At 55.5% G+C, this 16359-nt stretch overlaps 1 protein-coding gene across 3 annotated transcripts; it reads right to left on the minus strand.

The window, feature by feature from the left end:
• Positions 1-1543: 1543 nt before the first annotated feature.
• On the minus strand, positions 1544-16201 carry CUL7 (cullin 7). 3 transcript variants are annotated; one of them, XM_038554114.1, is made up of 26 exons: positions 15951-16201; positions 14522-15109; positions 13605-13756; positions 12960-13460; positions 12302-12440; positions 12009-12205; positions 11492-11720; positions 10739-10976; positions 10552-10657; positions 9372-9599; positions 8986-9076; positions 8713-8884; positions 8425-8530; positions 8053-8148; positions 7688-7863; positions 7208-7341; positions 6698-6937; positions 6327-6433; positions 6051-6233; positions 4232-4392; positions 3856-4072; positions 3509-3776; positions 2688-2833; positions 2416-2542; positions 2134-2339; positions 1544-1923 (listed from the first exon to the last, which is right to left on the minus strand). In XM_038554114.1, the coding sequence occupies exons 2-26, from the start codon at positions 15099-15101 to the stop codon at positions 1600-1602; spliced, it is 5124 nt and encodes a 1707-aa protein (XP_038410042.1). In that variant the 5' UTR covers positions 15102-15109; positions 15951-16201; the 3' UTR covers positions 1544-1599. The 3 variants fall into 3 exon arrangements, with proteins under 3 accessions (XP_038410042.1, XP_038410043.1, XP_038410044.1); XM_038554115.1 differs by having other exon boundaries at positions 11510-11720; positions 15951-16200; XM_038554116.1 differs by having other exon boundaries at positions 6698-6880; positions 15951-16200.
• Positions 16202-16359: the final 158 nt, after the last annotated feature.

Here is a 16359-nt window from a genome sequence, read left to right on the forward strand (position 1 = left end):
TTATTAAAAAGGCACAGAGAGAGAGAGAGAGAGGCAGAGAGACACAGGCAGAGGGAGAAGCAGGCTCCACGCTGGGAACCCAACGTGGGACTTGATCCCGGGTCTCCAGGATCACACCCTAGGCCGAAGGCAGCGCTAAACCGCTGGGCCACCAGGGCTGCCCTAAAATTTAAAAAAAAAGAAAAAAAATTAAAGAATAAAGGCATGGCCTAGGCCGATAAAAAAGCTAGGCTGTGATCTCTGGCACAAAGGTAGAGAGGCACCCAAGTAACTGTAGCAACCTGTGTGCCCTTCGGCTGGGTGCCTCCCTGGCCTGCTCCCAGTTTTCGGCCTCATGGTATAGCAGGAACCAACAAGATGGTTCTGCTCTGAGAATCACCAACAGCCCCATGGGACCACCATACTCAAAGGAAAGCAAGCATGGGCCCTCTGTGACCACCCTGTTTGTCCTCTGTTTTGCTGTCTTGTCCTGGGCATCCTGACTCTCCCAAGCCTTGGCCTTTTCCCCTTACAGATTCTGTTCTAAATCTGTCTTGGGTGGCACCCAGTTCCCCCTGCCTGGCCTCTGTGCCCTCTCTCACCACCTGACTCTTCCTCACCCCTCCCCCACCCCTTTCTTCAGTAGCCTTCTAGTCATCTCTTGACTGCAAGAACCTTGGGCTCAGGATACCTGGGTCAGTCCTTCCTGACTCCTCTAATGGCCCCTGCCAAGATGCAGAGCTCCACCCTTGGCCCTGGGCCCCCCAGCCCGATCTGCCCTGTCTCAGTGTGGGTGGGGCCAGGGGAGATCATCATAGCAGCACAGAGCAGATCCCCCCCTAACAGTGGTCCACCCGTGTTCCTAGTGGGGGTCTGGCTTTGGTGAGTGCAGCTCTGTACCCCTTGAGAGATCCTCCTCACAGCACGACCAGAGTGAGGAGGCAGCAGGGAGGGGCTCAAGGGAGCTGCAGTTCCTTCGGGGTCTGCTTCTAACCCAGATCCTAAAGCTTCCAGATGAACATGCATTCAGGCTCCAGGGTGCCTGCAGCAGCCACAAGGGTCCTTTATCTTACCTTCACCTCATCAGCCTACCTGGGGAAGATGCCATGCATTACACTCGCTGCAGGGTGTGATGGCCAAAAGAGGGACTCGGCATGTCAAATGCTCCCATACCTAGTGCTCATCAGAACCCACAGTGACTCTAGTCCAATTCCACAAATGAAAACAATGGAGCCCTGCTTAATTAATCTCCCCAAGTTAGAAAGCCATCCAGCGAGTGGCAAGGGGGATTTGGGTCTCCAGCCTGCCAGGTGAAAGCACTTGTGACCACATCCTCTCTGAGACGGGCTGGAGGTCCATCCCTGTCCACTTAATCCCTCTCCCAAGAGGAGGGTGCTGAGTCACACCTGACTCCCTCCACCATTCCCCCCAGGCTGCCATCTTCACCCTACCTGACTCCTGGCATGGAATGATACAGCCTCAGAGCTGGAGGTCTCCTGTCCCCTTTCAGCCAGGAAAGTCTCTGCTGCCCCTGTCAGATCCTTAGCAGTCACCACACAGGCCATGTAATCAAACTCCTGCATTTTATTTCTGGAGAAAGCCCTGATCCCACTTCCAGGGCTACCGGAAGGTAGAGAAGCTCTGGGTACCTGTGCAGGAGGCATAGGGCACCCCCCGAGAGCGAATCTGCAGGGTGTGGAAGGTGAGGGGTGGGTTGGGGCCTGAGGAACCCGGGTTCAAGGACTCGGTGTGAGGCTCCATCACAGTCATGGGGACTGCATAGGACAGCATCTGGGGCTGGTCATCATGGCGCCTCACTGTGCCCTTGCCCAGGAGGTGCAGGATGCAGGAGAGGACGTCGGTACTGTTGCAGGCAGATCCCCTACCAAGGCTGCTGACCAAACCCCTGGGAGGACATGGGCCCTTCTGCCAAGCATCCAGGACCTAGGAAGGACAGGGAGGAGGGTGTAGCAGGCGGGAGACACAGCTTCCTCTACCTCTAGCTCCTACTCCAGGCACAAGCTGCCAGCTGGTGCGCCCTAAGGCCATCAGGCATGCCCAACCTCACCCCTCAGACATCTATAGGCTCCATGGTGAAGCAAGTGCTTCAAAGGTGGACAAGCCTCCTCCTGTTGGCTACCCACCCCCACCTACCCGACAGACAAGCTGATCGATATGCAGCCCCTTGTCCCCGTGGGCCTTGAGGATCCGGACAATGAGGCAGTTCAGAAGGTTCCGCCTCTTCTCCAAGTTCCGGCCCTCTTCATCCTCAGCTTTCAGGTACACCTGAGGTGGGATGAGCCACACGTTGCCCCTCCTTGGCCTGGGCTCCTCGCTGGCATCTCGAATCTTGAGCACACCTGAAATAAAAGCTAGTCATAGCAGGGAGCCCACAAAGAGGCTGAAAGCAGAGGCCCCTCTGACCCAGGTCTATACCTCCTGGGACATCGTTTTCCTCTCGAAGGTCCAGGGGGCCTCTCAAAGATGTGAGAGGTGTGATCGCCTGATTGAGCATGTCTGGAGAGAGCCCCGAGAGTGCCAGCAGACTTTCCACGGACACAGCCTTAGAGGAGAAGGGAAATATTCAGGGTCTCCCCAAACGGTGGGACAGAGGAGGTTGAGGGAGGAAGGACAGGGAGGTGAGGTTTAGGGAAGAGGGGTGAGGGACAAGGTGCAGAAAGCAGGGCTGCCTAGCTGGGCCGGGCCACCTGCAGGTCATTGAGATACAGCAGCAGCCACATCTGGACAGTGGACACGTGCAGGGTCTGGTCCCCAAACTGCAGCTCGGCCCGGCCCAGCCACGTCCACTGCAACCGCCTCTTCGGGCCCTGCTCCAAGGCCGGGTAGCTCTGACCTGAGAAGGATCAGGGCTGGTGAGGGGGGACTGTTGGTTGAGCCCTACCCCTGCTAATCCCTGCATAGTGTGCGGCCAGTGTTTACAGACACTGTGGCTCCAGGTCTGAACTTCTAGAGCAGCCTTCTCTGTGTCTGCCTCAGGTAAGTCTTGTGCCGGCGGACTCTGATCAGTGCCTTCCAGAAGTTCCCCATTTTGGGGGTTGGGGGAAACCATGAAGTGAGGAAGGCCTGGGGCTCTCATCAAACGAATATCCAGAAGAGTAGGAATGAGGTCTCCCTGGTTAGTCTGGGAGCCCTCCGAGGGCAGGCTCTGAGTCTCTTCCCCTTCCTATGTTGCTGCCCAGCCCAGGACCAGTGGCGAGCCTAGATTATGATGACTGACCAGAAGCCAGACCTCTGCCACGGAAGAGAAGTCCTTTCCGGTGGTCTCAAGTTCCCTTGCATCTATCCCCCCCACCCCGCCCTGTTCTTTCAAGAAAGTCCTTTGTTTGTTTTAAGAACAGAAAAGGCAACAGCTTGGGGACCTGGTGCTTGACAGTCCCAGCCCTCACCCCAAACCTAAGCTCCTGCCCTTTCTTCTCAAATCCAGCCCACCGAGGCTCCCACCCAAGGCCCACCCCCACCCCCACCCCAGGCTCTTTCCCCAAATCCCATCTTTTTTCTGACTCCTCACTCTTGCTGTAGAAGTTGGAGTATCGGTTCAAAGTGCCCCTGAGGTAGGAGGGCAGGCAGGTTCTGGGGTTCAGCGTGTGGCAGATGGAGGCAATGGGCCAGCAGCGAGGTGACAGGACTAGCACAGACACTTCGGGCATTGCCCCCTCATAGTAGAGATCCTCATTTTCCTCCTCCTCCTCCTCCTCTACCACGTTTGTGACCACAGCTCCCTCTGCTTCCTCTGCCTTCTCTCCCTTGTGTTCCTTGTCACTGGTCTCATGGCCCCCCTGAAGAAGAAACACAGGGTTCCCGACAGCTGCTGGGCCTCCACTGGCCTGCTCCTCGCCTCCTTCTGCTGGAGCCCACCTGTATCTTCTTCTCGGTGTCCTCTAGCTTCAGGAGCTCCTGATCGAGCCGCTGGAGCTGGTAGACATGGAACTGGCGCTGCAGCTCCTCAGAGGTGCTCAGGCTCTGTAGCATCTGCTGGGGGAGGCGGTTGGGGAAGCAGGGGCCGATCTGCTCCAGCACAGCCCCCTCCAGCCAGCTGGAGCCCACGCCCAGGAGACGGTCGGCCATGTAGTGCCTGCAGCACACACAGAGCAGGCGAGCCTCAGTGCCTGCTCTGGGACTCCAGCCTGCCAACCACCCCAGACCCTCAGGTTCCATGAGCTGGAGCTGTCCCAGCCCCTGTCATTTGCTCCCCACCCCAGCACTCCCTCCACCACTCCCTAGGCCCACTCACTGGTAGTAATGTTCGAAGGTGGTGGCTATCTCCAGGCCAGAGAAAATTAGGACTGTCTCCAGGCACCGCTGCAGCTGCGCCAGCATCTCCATTCCCCGGGCTCCACCAATGCGGCTGCCCTGGATCCGCTGGTCAATGTGCCGGGCAAACTGCTCACTCACCTGGGCAATGAGAGGGGCACAGGAAAATCATGGACAAGCAACTGGAGGAGGTAAATGGGAGCAGAGGAAGGTCTGAGGAAGTAGATATGAACAGCTGAGCTGCTTCCTAAGTTGGTCAACACTTTTACCAAACTCTTTTAAAACTGTTAACTGTTGTACAAGTTAACAATTTTTTAAAAAAGATTTTATTTATTCATGAGAGACACAGAGAGAGAGGCAGAGACACAGGCAGAGGGAGATGCAGGCTCCATGCAGGGAGCCTGACGTGGGACTCGATCCCGGGTCTCCAGGATCACGTCCTGGACTGAAGGCGGCGCTAAACCGCTGAGCCACCCAGGCTGCCCCCAGGTAACAATTAAGAGCTGTTTCTTTCCACACTGAACATGTCTAAAGACTAAACTAATAACAATAATTTGATGCAAGGAAATGATTTATGTGCACAGTTGGTCACGCTGCAATGTCACTGGCCCAGCAGAACAGCCGGAAGCAGCTTGAGCAGCCACTGCCTCAGCTCCTCCTGCAGCACTGTCAGCTTGCCAGTGTGCTTAGCCTGTCCTACTTTATCATCTGCCCAACTGTACCCCTTCCCTGGAAGACTATCGATTGGAGGAGAGGGACTTTGTCTATCTTCAGCTCTTACCACAGTGTCGGACACATTTTAAGCACTTATTAAATATTTATGGAATGCTGGGAATGGCAGAGCAAATTCCAGGACATCCATTAGATGGAATTTATACAAAAATAAAAAATAAGGACAAAGAGCAACACTGAAAAAGGCTTTTATTTATTTTTTTTTAAGATTTTATTTATTTGAGAGAGAGAGAGAACATGAGCAGAGGGGTGGAGGGAGAGGGAGAAGTAGGTTTCCCGCTGAGCAGGGAGCCTGATGTGGGGCTAACGTGGGGCTGATGCAGGGCTCAATCCCAGACCCTGAGATCAGGACCTGAGCTGAAAGCAGATGCTTAGCTGACTGAGCCACCCAGGCACCCTTGAAAAAGGCTTTTAATATAATGGTCAAGGGCACCTGGGTGGCTCAGTCAAGCATTTGCCTTCAGCTCACATCCTAATCCCAGGCTCCTGGGATCAAGCCCAGTGTCAGGCTCCCTGCTCAGCGGGGAGTCTGCTGCTCTCTCTTCCTTTGACCCTCCCCCTGCTTGTGCGTGCACTCTCTCTCAAAAACAAACAAATAAATAAGCCAGCCAGCCAGCCTGGGTGGCTGGGATGCCTGGGTGGCTCAGCGGTTGAGCATCTGCCTTCAGCTCAGGGCATGATCCTGGGGCCCTGGTATCGAGTCCCACATCAGGCTCCCTGCAAGGAGCCTGCTTCTCCCTCTGCCTGTGTTTCTGCCTCTCTCTCTGTGTCTCTCATGAATAAATAAATAAAACCTTAAAAAAATAAAATCTTTATTAAAAAAAGAAACAGAAGGCATATTAAAATATATTAGGACTAAAAAAATAAAATGAAATAAAAAAGATATATTAGGACTGCACACCGTCACCATTTGTTTTTCTTTGAATTTTCAAAAACTTGGTTATATACCAATCCATGTTCCTTGCTGTAATGGGAATAGAAGGGTAGTCATTCTGAGGAGGTGGAAAAGGAGGGTTTGTAGGGAGGGGCCCCAAACATCACAGGAGAAGTGAGGGCTAGAGGCTTACGTGGGCAGCTTTGAGAAATGGGAGCTTCAGCAAGCCACCAGCACAGCCATTCTGCAGCGCCAGCAAGAAAGCTGCCCGTGGCCCAAACAGCTCGGAGCTCGACTTCTGCAGATTATGAAAGTGTTCACAGTAGCGCGGCACAAAATCATCATCCCGCCAGTGTGATGTCAGAAAGTTGTTCACCTGGAGGGAAGCAGTCCCCATGTAAAGGGACAGCCCGGCATGCCACCCACTATCCAATTCCACCCTCCCTCCCCGGCACCAGCTCCTGCCCACCTGCTCCTCCACCACGGCCTGCCAACAGCGGGTCAGGTTTCTCACGATGCTGCTGGGAAGCCCCCGGGTAGCCAGGGAGCTCCAGTCATGGCTTCTGTTTCTGCTCTCTGTGGAGACAGGGGAAGGAGCTAGGCAGGGGGCAGCCTCTCAGCTCATGGATCCTCAGACAAAGGGGAGCCCTGGGTCCTTCCTGACATGCTGCCACCACAAAATGCTGCTCCTGGGTGGGGGTGACACAAACTTGGAAGATGAACAGACTGAGTGGGTAGGGAAGGAAAGTGTGAGGAGGGGCAGAAGGCTGTAGAGTGAAGGGGCAGGGGGCACAGAGAAACACTTCTTACCGAGCTCCCACCCGAATCCCAGATACTCACTGGTCCGAGGAGCAGCTGCTGCTGGAAGGGGCGCCTCACAGGGCTCCACGTGCACCAGCAGGTGGGTGAGGCGGCGCACCCGTGAGGAGAATGCAGCTGCGCGGCTCTGGGGGTTGTGGGCAGCCTCCCGACACTCCAGGTACTGGTCCAGCAGCCAGCCCAGGGGGCTGATGCCATCCTCATCTGGAGGTTGGGAAGAACAAGCCAAGGCAGGGCATGTCTCCAGGGCAGTGGGAGAAGCTGGACTGGACAAAAGCACCGAGAATGAGGGATTGGACAGAAGGTACAGGGGGGCAGGGATGGAGGCAGGTAGCTAGGCACCCCCTGTCTTTATGGTGTCAGCTGGCACCTGGGAGACATGGGAAGGGAGATGGCCCCTGGGCTGGGAGGAGAGGGACACTGGGGTACCAAACCAACACAAGTACCCAAAGGGCCAAGAACATAACGCACGTGGCTCTAGGGCAGAGCAAGAAGGGGCTGGTTAGTGGGGCCCGGGGTCAGGATGGTTACCAGGGGAGGTGATGTTCTGCACCAGGGGGCTGACCAGGGCCTCCCAGCAGGTCTTGCCCAGTGCTTGGGCGGCCTCGTCATCAGGGAGGAAGCGATCAGCAAAATTCTGCTCCTGGCGCAGAGCCCCATTGAGTCTGGGGGTAAGGATGGGGGAGGCAGGTGTCAGGGGCTCGAGGCATAAGTTACCCCAGCATCCCTCCAGTCTCAGGCTGCCGGCTAGCCCCTAGCAACCAGACCAAATCTCGACCCAGTGCTTTGAAGCTCCCCTGTGTTAACTGGCACATTCTCTTCCGAGCCCACCAGAAAAATCTCTTCTCTTTATTCTTTCTTTCCTTCCCCAAACCACAGAACACTCCAGCCCCCTGCCCAAGCATGTTAACCCTCCATATACACCCTCCACAGAACCCTGCCTAGGGCCACCTGTATTACTCTTACCTTTCACAAACACACAGCCACACACACACACATGCTCGCACACACCTAGAGCTCAGGTGCAGGAGGCTCCTGCGGTCTTCTGCTATGTCCTGGCTCCAGGCCTGTGCCCGAACCATGTAGAAGAGACGTGTGTGACGACACAGCTGCTCCCGAAACACTGGCCAGAATGTGGGCTTGGGGCCCAGGACCTCCAACCCCCGAATGCGCGTGTCAATGCCGCCCTGTGAGGTGCATAGGCCTGTTTTCACCTGCCCCACATTCTCCTCAGAGCTGGGGGGAGGCAGTCACACCTATGTGCCTGCCTCCTGGAGCTGTCCACACCCCAGGCTGGAGCTCTGGCTCACAATCTGCAATAGTTATAGAACCCAGAGCTCCAGACACCCAGACCATACCCCAGGCCCCTGCCAAACCTGTTGGCAGCGCTTTATGCGGATCTGGATGATGGGCCAGAAGCGGGTCAGGTTCTCCAGCAGGATCACCCGGCTGGCAGAGGGCATCACATTGACCTGGTGCAGGGCAGAGAGGGCTGTCAGCTCCCCGTGTGTGGATGAGGAGTCTGCTCCTGTTCTCTTCCTCCCTCGGCCCAGGAAAGTGTAGGGTCCTGACCAAGGGGTCTCAGTGCCACCCTCACTGCTCAGGGCCTGAGGCCATCACAATGGCACAGGGAGAAAGGATTCTACTTTCTAAAGGGCTCAAGACAGGGAAGAATTTAGGAGGTTAGGAGTCTGGGCGGGAGGGCAGACCCTGTGAAAAGGGTGGTCTAATGGCATAGGAGTCCTTACCGAGTTGAGTTCCGTGTTAAGAGAGTTGGTGCTGTCACCCCCAAACACCACCACCCTGGCTGGCATATAGCTCGAGTCTTCACCAGCCACTAGCAGAGTCAGCTGCCTGGGAGCAGGGAAGAGGAAACAATCAGAACCGGAACAAGTCATGTCTACAGACAGAGCCAAGGGGCCCCTTTCGTCACATCTGGGTTCAAGGTGGGGGAATGGTGCTTCCCCCAAGACAAACACAAGGAAGTCACAACAAAGCGTATATGTGTGGCTAGGTGCACGTGTGGAGTGTGCTACCTGATGAGAATGCCCTGGTGCATGTGCAAGGTGATGTAGTGGGAGCCGGCGCTGCCGCTGGACTCCCAGTAGGTCTTGGGGTTGCGGTCCGTCAGCTTGCTGGCCCGGTGTGGGTTAGAGGACACCTCCACTTTCTCCCAGCACTTGTCCTCCTTCACTTCCATACTGGAACCTGGGGGCAAGTGGGAGGGGGTGGCTGTCACAGCCTGGTTGGTATGGAAGGAAACAGACACAGGTGTAGGGGTGTGGAGTAATGTGGGGAGAGGCACAGACCCTGGCACAGATATCTGAGGAACACGTCAAAGAAGGGGATGTTGATGGGTCGGTGGGTTCGTCGGTGGTCCTCGATCTGGCCCAGCACCATCTGCAGCCAGAACAGCAGAGAGAAGGGGCACAGGAAGGAGGGAGGGACACATGTGGAGAACATATGGAAACATGTATGGAGGAACAAGACCCAGCAGCAATGGGACTTCCTCTGGAACCTGGCACAGCAGGACCAGATGGGGAAGGGAATGCAGAGAACAAATGCCCTGGGGTCCACTAGACTCTCCTACCTTTCCCAACTTCAGGAACACATCTTTTTCCCACTGCCACTGCTCAGGGTTCATATTCTTACCCAGCTGCGAACCCCCGAGCTTCCCCCTTCCCTCCCTCCTGACCTGGATACAGCCTCCCAGGATGTTGGTGGTGAGTTTCCGGTAGAGATGGGCATGCTTCTCACACTTGAACACCATGTCCCGCAGCTCCTGAGCCAGCTCCAGTTTGCCCAGATGCTTTTCCAGAGCCTTGGAGATGGCATCTCGGGCTCCCAGCTGATTCAGCACCACGGCATAGTCCCTACTCACGGAAGCGAGGCGGTGCAGGAAGAAGATCAGTTCCTGGAGCACCTGACATGGGGACAAGGCTGGTGAAGAAAAGGGATGAAGCACAAGCCACAGGGTGTCCTCAGGAGTACTGATTACACACCCACTGTGTGCTGGCTGCTGGGGCGACAACAGTGAACAGACAGTGAGGAAAGAAGGCAGGAAGGGGGGAAGATGAAAGGGCTGGGTGCAGTCAGAGAACCCAAGGCAAACAGTCACAGAAAAGCTGAGATGCTCTGCTGTCCTGGGGTTCTCAACTACTGATTATGTTGGCAATAGGTGCAGAGAGCTTCCCAGTTTGTTCCTTTTTAGGCCATGTCCCAAGAAGCAGTTGTGGGGCTGCATTTTGAGATGCTCAGGCCCCAGACACAGATACCCTGATGGCAGGGAGGAGGCGGAGAGGGACACTCAGTGAGTCCACCTCCGAAATGAAAATCTGGGTAACAGCCAAAGGCATGCATTGCAGACACCCACTGCCAAGCGTTCCAAGCCCAGGACCTCTCTGTGACAGGGGATCCTGAGATGTGATGTCTCTTCCGCCTCCTTTATCCCCCTGTCCCTTAAACAGGAGCTCAGCCAAACAGGAGTCACTAAGGCTAATGTAAAATAAATGTAACCTTTTGTGTAAGAAAGGATATGGCAAATCAGATCATCCACTTGGGCATATTTATACTTGCAAATGGGCACACAGGAAGGACACATACATTAATACAAATGATAACCAATACAGGGCATGGGGAGAGGCACTGGAAAAATTGGATGGAAGTGAGAACATATGGAAGTGAGAATTCTCAGTGTATCCCTTGTTAGGCCATTTTAATTTGTGACCTGTATGAATATATTACCTATTTGAAAAAATCAAATTTGATTTTAAAAATAAATCCTAAACCAGGAGCACAAAGGCTCCATCGTGCCCTCCAGAGGCCCTCCTTGCGACCTCTCCCTCCAGCATCTCCCCAGAGCAAGATGGGAGTACCTCTCGGTCAGTGTCTGGTGACCGCAGGCAGGCCATGCAGGCGTCCATGGCCTCGTGCCAGGGGAGCAGCAGCGCCTCGGGGAAGTCCACCAGCTGCATCAGGATTCTGGGGAGGGGGTGGGGAGGCAAGAGATGTGTAGCTAGCCTCAGGGACCCTTCTGCCCCATGCCCCTCCCCACCCCCTCACCTCAGAACGGTCAGGTGCAGGGGCTTGTTGGCTGCCGGGGTGGCGAGGCTCTGCATCAGGATAAGGAAAGGTTGGGGCTGCCGCTGCAGCTGCAGCAGGAACGGCTTGATCTCTGTCTCCTGGGGCCCCTCTGAGCTGAGAGCTCGCTCCAGGTCCAGGAAGGTTCTCCCAGGTGGACCACAATCCACCAGCAGTCGCCACAGAGGAGTGTCAGGATACTGAGCTGGGGGTTCTTTTCCTACAGAAAGGTGGACATCACAAGAGTTGGCTATCGTTGGTAATGTCAGGATCAGAAAAGGACAGACACGTTCATAACTCCTAATTTTTCCTAACAATGTTTTTTGGGGAGATCCTCCTAAAATGAGTTTGGGGATCTTACAGCATCTCTTAATGTATTTAAAAGACAGCTCTGTGACAAATCTTATGTTTTATATTCTTAAAATAGCATAGGAACTTCCCGTCTGCAAACAGCAGAGCATTTCCCTATATCTAAAAGCATGCAATTAATTTGGCTTTCTCTACAACAGGAAAAGTTCAATGTGGGGCTTTATGAGACTTCAAATCTCTTTCAATTTTCTGACTTTCCATCCTCCCTCATTCATTGGAGGAAGCAGCTCTATGCATCAGATTTTTCCTTAGGTGCCAACTCTTCCAGACAGGATGGTACAAAATCAGCATAGACACCTCTCCTAGGCTGAAGCCCTTCTAGACACCAGTCTGCAGAGCTGCTGCAAAGTCTGTCTGGCACCCCACCTTCCACTCTGGCTGCACCTGCTGATTCCTGAGGCTGGGCCTGGGCTTCCAGAAGGGTTGGGTAAGCTGGGTGCCCTGCCAGGGCCTCAGGCCCGTATTTCCTGTAGACACGGCAGTTGAGCAGGTCCCTGAGAGCGCTGTCATCAAGTCGCTGTGGCAGAGCCAGCAGTAGGTCCTGGGCCAACTCCATGGGCACAGCCAGCTCAGCCAGGATCTCGTCATCCAGAATCTGTCACCGGGGAGAAGGTTTCACTGCAGGTAGCCCTGCCAGCACAGAGGTTCCAGAGGCACTAGTAGGGGTGGGGATCTCTGCACACACCTCTCCATCCTGAACCTCTCATGGCTGGCAGCTGCCTCCTCCCATATGGCTTTCCAATGCCTCTGAACATTCTAGATCCTTCCTCTGCAGCCCCTTACACTGTGGTCCTCCACTCCCCATCCTAAGCCTCCCAAATGCTCTCTCAGTCCAGCCCTTGTATTGAGTCCTCCAACTTCTGGGTGTCTCCAGGCTGGGTACCTCCCCATCCAGGTTCTCCTGGAGGATCTGGAGAACCTCCTGATGGTCAGGCCCGTCCAGCTTCTTGATAAAGAAGAGGAGCTCCCACCACTCCGCCTGGGTCAGGTGCTCACTCTCCTCAGCATCCTCATCCTCAGGCAGCACGTAGGGCACTGCATAGAGCTCTGTCATGGGCTTCCACCGCCAGGAAGGCAGAGCTATGGAAACAGGTCAAAGGGCACAGGGATATCATTGCCTACCCAGCTCCTGTGCTCCTGTGCTCAGAGCTGACCCTGTTTCCTCTTGGGGCTCACCTACACCCAGGGCTCCACTGACCACTGCCCCCTGGTACTCATTGGCCTCAACCACATCCTCAATGTCTTCCTCAAAGCCCAGAATTTCCAGCATGTGCCAGTGCACCCAGTAGGTGCGGCCCGTCGACTCCCACAACACCTGGTGGATATGGGAAAAAAGAGAGGGAAGAAGAGATGGCTCACTTCAAGACTGGCTATGCTGTGGCCCAGTGATGAGGACATACAGCCCTCAGGCTGACCACCTGGCCAGGTTTAGAGCAACCTCCAAAGAACACAATGCTGGCATACGGAGAACACACACACACAAAGGATGACCTGTCCTATGGGAATAGGCTCTGCTTCTCCTCCCACCCACTCGTCCCCACACTTCCTCCTGGCCTCAGCTACTCTCTCTCTGACCCTGACCTTTGGGAGAGTCTTGCTTTATCAGTTTTTTTCCTGGGAGTGAGTCTTCCTGACCTCATAGCCTACCCAACCCTGATTTTCTCAGCCCTCCAAATGGCCCCCTTCTCACCTCCCTGACCTCTTTTCACCACTCCAATCCCCACAGGGTTTTTTTTTTTTCCATGGGTGGCCTGCCAGAGCCCCCTGTATGGAAGCCCCAGTTATGCTCCCCCAGCTAGAGCCCTGACAGCATCTCACACATGTCTTGGCTCACCTGCACGGGGGGCATGCCGTTGTTGCTCTGACGGAACTCTCCCTCATCCCCAGCGCTGACCTCCTCGTAGTCATCCAGCATGCGCACTCGCATCCCAGCCTGCAGCGTCTCTCGCACATACAAGGCATAAGTATTGCCACTTGCAAACTCAGAGCGAGGGCGGAACCTCCTTGACCTCCTAATGGAGGGCTGGGCCCGGGTGGGTGGCAGCCCGGGGCCAGCCTCTGCCAGTTGGGGCTGGAAGATGGAGCAGGAGGACCGTGCCAAAGGCCTTTGTCTGCTCAAGGCCCAGTCCCAGCGCATGGCCTGCACCAGCTCTGAGATCAAGGTGCCCATGGCCATGCTGAACTCCAGCTCCAGTCGATCCCTTTCCCCACTCAACTCCTCGGGACCAGAGTTGTTCTGGGCTCCTGGTTCTGCAGCACTGTCATTCAGCTGGTCCAGAAGGGAAGTGACGTGCAAATAGCGCTTCACCAGGGAGAAGAGTAGCCTTCCTGGGACCTGTAGGATGCAATCTTTGGCCTACATCCACCTTGTCCCAGCTTTAGCTCCTCTTTCCACACCATCCTTTAAGGGCAGGTAAAAAGGCTTGGTACTTCGGTCTTGTTTATAGCACCCCCCTACCGAAACCTCCCCACAGAATACCTGTGGCAGCTGGATGCCTTCGAAAGACATAGGGTGTTCAGAGAGTGTGGCCTGTGCAAACAAAGCTAGTAGAGCACAGCGGCTGTCAAAATCCAGGTGTTTCTCAATGGCCTCTTGCTGGCTTAGTGACAGAAGGATCTGGGTCCGAGTCCCTGAAACTCACACCCAGTCAGTAACTGCTCACATTGCCCTTCCGGGCATCCCTCCTAGACCCTCTTCTCTCTCAGTCCAATCCCTTTGTCACCCTTTGGGGATGAAATGTTTTGCTAATTAGCTTAAAAAAAACTTACTATCTTTCCTATATTCATATTTCATATACATATATATCCTACAGTAATCAAATACCTTAACTCTTCCTTTGCGTAGAGATTCGATTAATGTGAGATTCTTGAGGATTCAGTCCTTTCTCTTTCTTTTCTAATTTTTTTTAAAGTAAACTCTAGGGATCCACTCTGGGTGGCTCAGTGGTTTAGCACCAGTGGTTTAGCACCTGCCTCAGGCCTAGGGCATGATCCTGGAGACTCAGGATCGACTCCCACATCGGGCTCCCTGCATGGAGCCTGTTTCTCCCTCTACCTATGTCTCTGCCCACCCCTATGAATAAATAAATTAATTAAATAATAAATAAATAAATGTAAACTCTATGCCCCAAAAGGTGAACTTACAACCCTGAGATGAAGAGTTGCATGCTCTTCTGAATGAGCCAGTCAGGCACTCCCTCACCCAACCCACAACCTGTCCCTTCCTCTTCCTACAGAGATGTCCCTATCTACCTTCCTATCTCCTTTTCTTCCAACTCAAAGAGAAGGACAACAGAATTATTCAGGCACTGATGAGGCAGAGGCTCTTGCCACAGTGTCATGTGAGGCCCCAAGCTAACCAGCTTCCCCTTCTTTTCTCCCCACACTGTTCCTCACCAGCATCATGGGAGGCCAGGGCTTGTATCATCCGGCCTGCACTCCAGCGAATCTGATAATCAGGACTACTCAACATGTGCATGAGCAGGTCCAGGACCCTTGGGTCTTTGAATACCCCAGTCAGGGGCTCAATGCTGGCATAGGCGCTGAGTACATGGACAGTGTGAAGTAAAGGAGCAGGAGGGATGGTACCCACACACTCTTCCAGCTGCCGGAGGGCCCTCTGAATTAAAGACTTCACATCAGTTTCCATTTCCCCCAACACAGATTTGTCCAGGGCCCCAGCCTCCCCTGTGATCTCCTGAGAGGGGCCGATGACCTGGCCGTCCTCGCCCAGCATCTTGTGGCAGTTGGCATAGATCTCGTCGTTGGACATCCACAGTAGGATATGCTCAGCCTTGCAGTCCACTTGGCTAGAGCCCCCTTCCCCTTCATCCCCACGCCTGAGGATGAGCCAGCGGATCTGGTACTCAGGATGCCCATCGTGGCCTACCCGCTGGCGGATCAGCTCATCTGGGTAGGCATGCAAGCCAGGTCCCAGAGGCACTCTGAATTCCCTGTAGCGGAGTTCCCCCACCATTCTGGCACCTGAGACACACAAGGAAAAGAGAACAGGCAAGCTAAAATGAGAGTGGGAGTTCAGAAAATCAAGGACGTCCAGGAATTGGGGAAGCAAATGTGGTAACAGCTGTCCAGTTGGCTGGAGTAAAGCAGGGCCCAGGAGTTGCCTGCTGCAGGCTGGGTGGGGCCAGACCTAAGCAGGGGAACACTGGGGTGTTTGTTCTAAGAACACAAAATTTGGTTGAAAGGGGGTTTTGAAGGCCCTGCAAACTGGAGTGGGTTGGTTTGGAGCAGTGGGAAGGGGACAGTGTGGGCAGGGCAACCTTGGAGTTACAAGTGAATCCCAAGGCCCTGGGACAGGCAGCAGCCCTGAGGAGATAAATAAAGCCCGGAGGGGTGTGGGGGTGGGCTATGTGTGTTGGGGAGTGAGACCCTGAGTGCCTGGAAAAGGACATTAGGTCTGATGGTTGAAGCGCAGGAGTGTGTCAAAGAGACAAGAGATCCGGAGAATTGTCGGTGGGTTGGGGTGGGGTGAGGGCAAGGCGCGATGGGCCGGGAGGAGACGCTGGTGGGCAGCAGAGGCGAGGACTGGGGACACTGGAGCAGCAGGGCCGGTGGGGGCGACGGGAGACCCAGGACGGGGTGCACAGGAGACACGGTGGGTGAGCGGCGAGAGGCAGGTGGACCCGAGGAGCTGGGGGCGCGTGGGAAGGTGCAGGGGAGGAGGCTAGACGGGATAAACGAGAACCCCAAGGCACTGTGGAAGTAGGATAGGGGGACGCGAGATCGAGCGGGCGCGGGGCCGGTGGGCGAGTGTGCAGAGGAAAACCCAGGGTAGGGGCAGGGGCCGCGGCGGGGCTCTGGCCACCTCAGAAGTCGATGGGGGTCCCGGCGCGAGGCCTGTCCTTCGCTGAGCTAGGGACGCAGCGCAGACGATGGCGGCGATGCTGGCAGAGGTTTGGGCCCCGCCTGGGCCCCCGAGGGGGTCTAAGCGGAGAGGCGGGAGGCGGCGTGCCTCCGAAGGACGGGCGGGGGCGTGGCGCGCAGAGACCGAGCACCCCCGGGCGGCCACTGTCACCGCCCGCGCGCACAGGTCAGCGGCCGCCGGGGCGAGGCGGGACCGGGCTCAGCCAGCGGCGCCGCCCGCCCAGCTCTGGGGCTCCGCCACCCGCCCGGAGCTGCGGCTCATTTCCGCTGACCCAGCGGAAAGCTGGGGGCCCTAGGAGAGCGCTGGGGCGGAGTCGCCGGTGCCACCTCGGCAACGGGCGGCACCTTTT

This window comes from Canis lupus, chromosome 12 (assembly GCF_011100685.1).
Source record: "Canis lupus familiaris isolate Mischka breed German Shepherd chromosome 12, alternate assembly UU_Cfam_GSD_1.0, whole genome shotgun sequence".
NCBI lineage: Eukaryota > Metazoa > Chordata > Mammalia > Carnivora > Canidae > Canis > Canis lupus.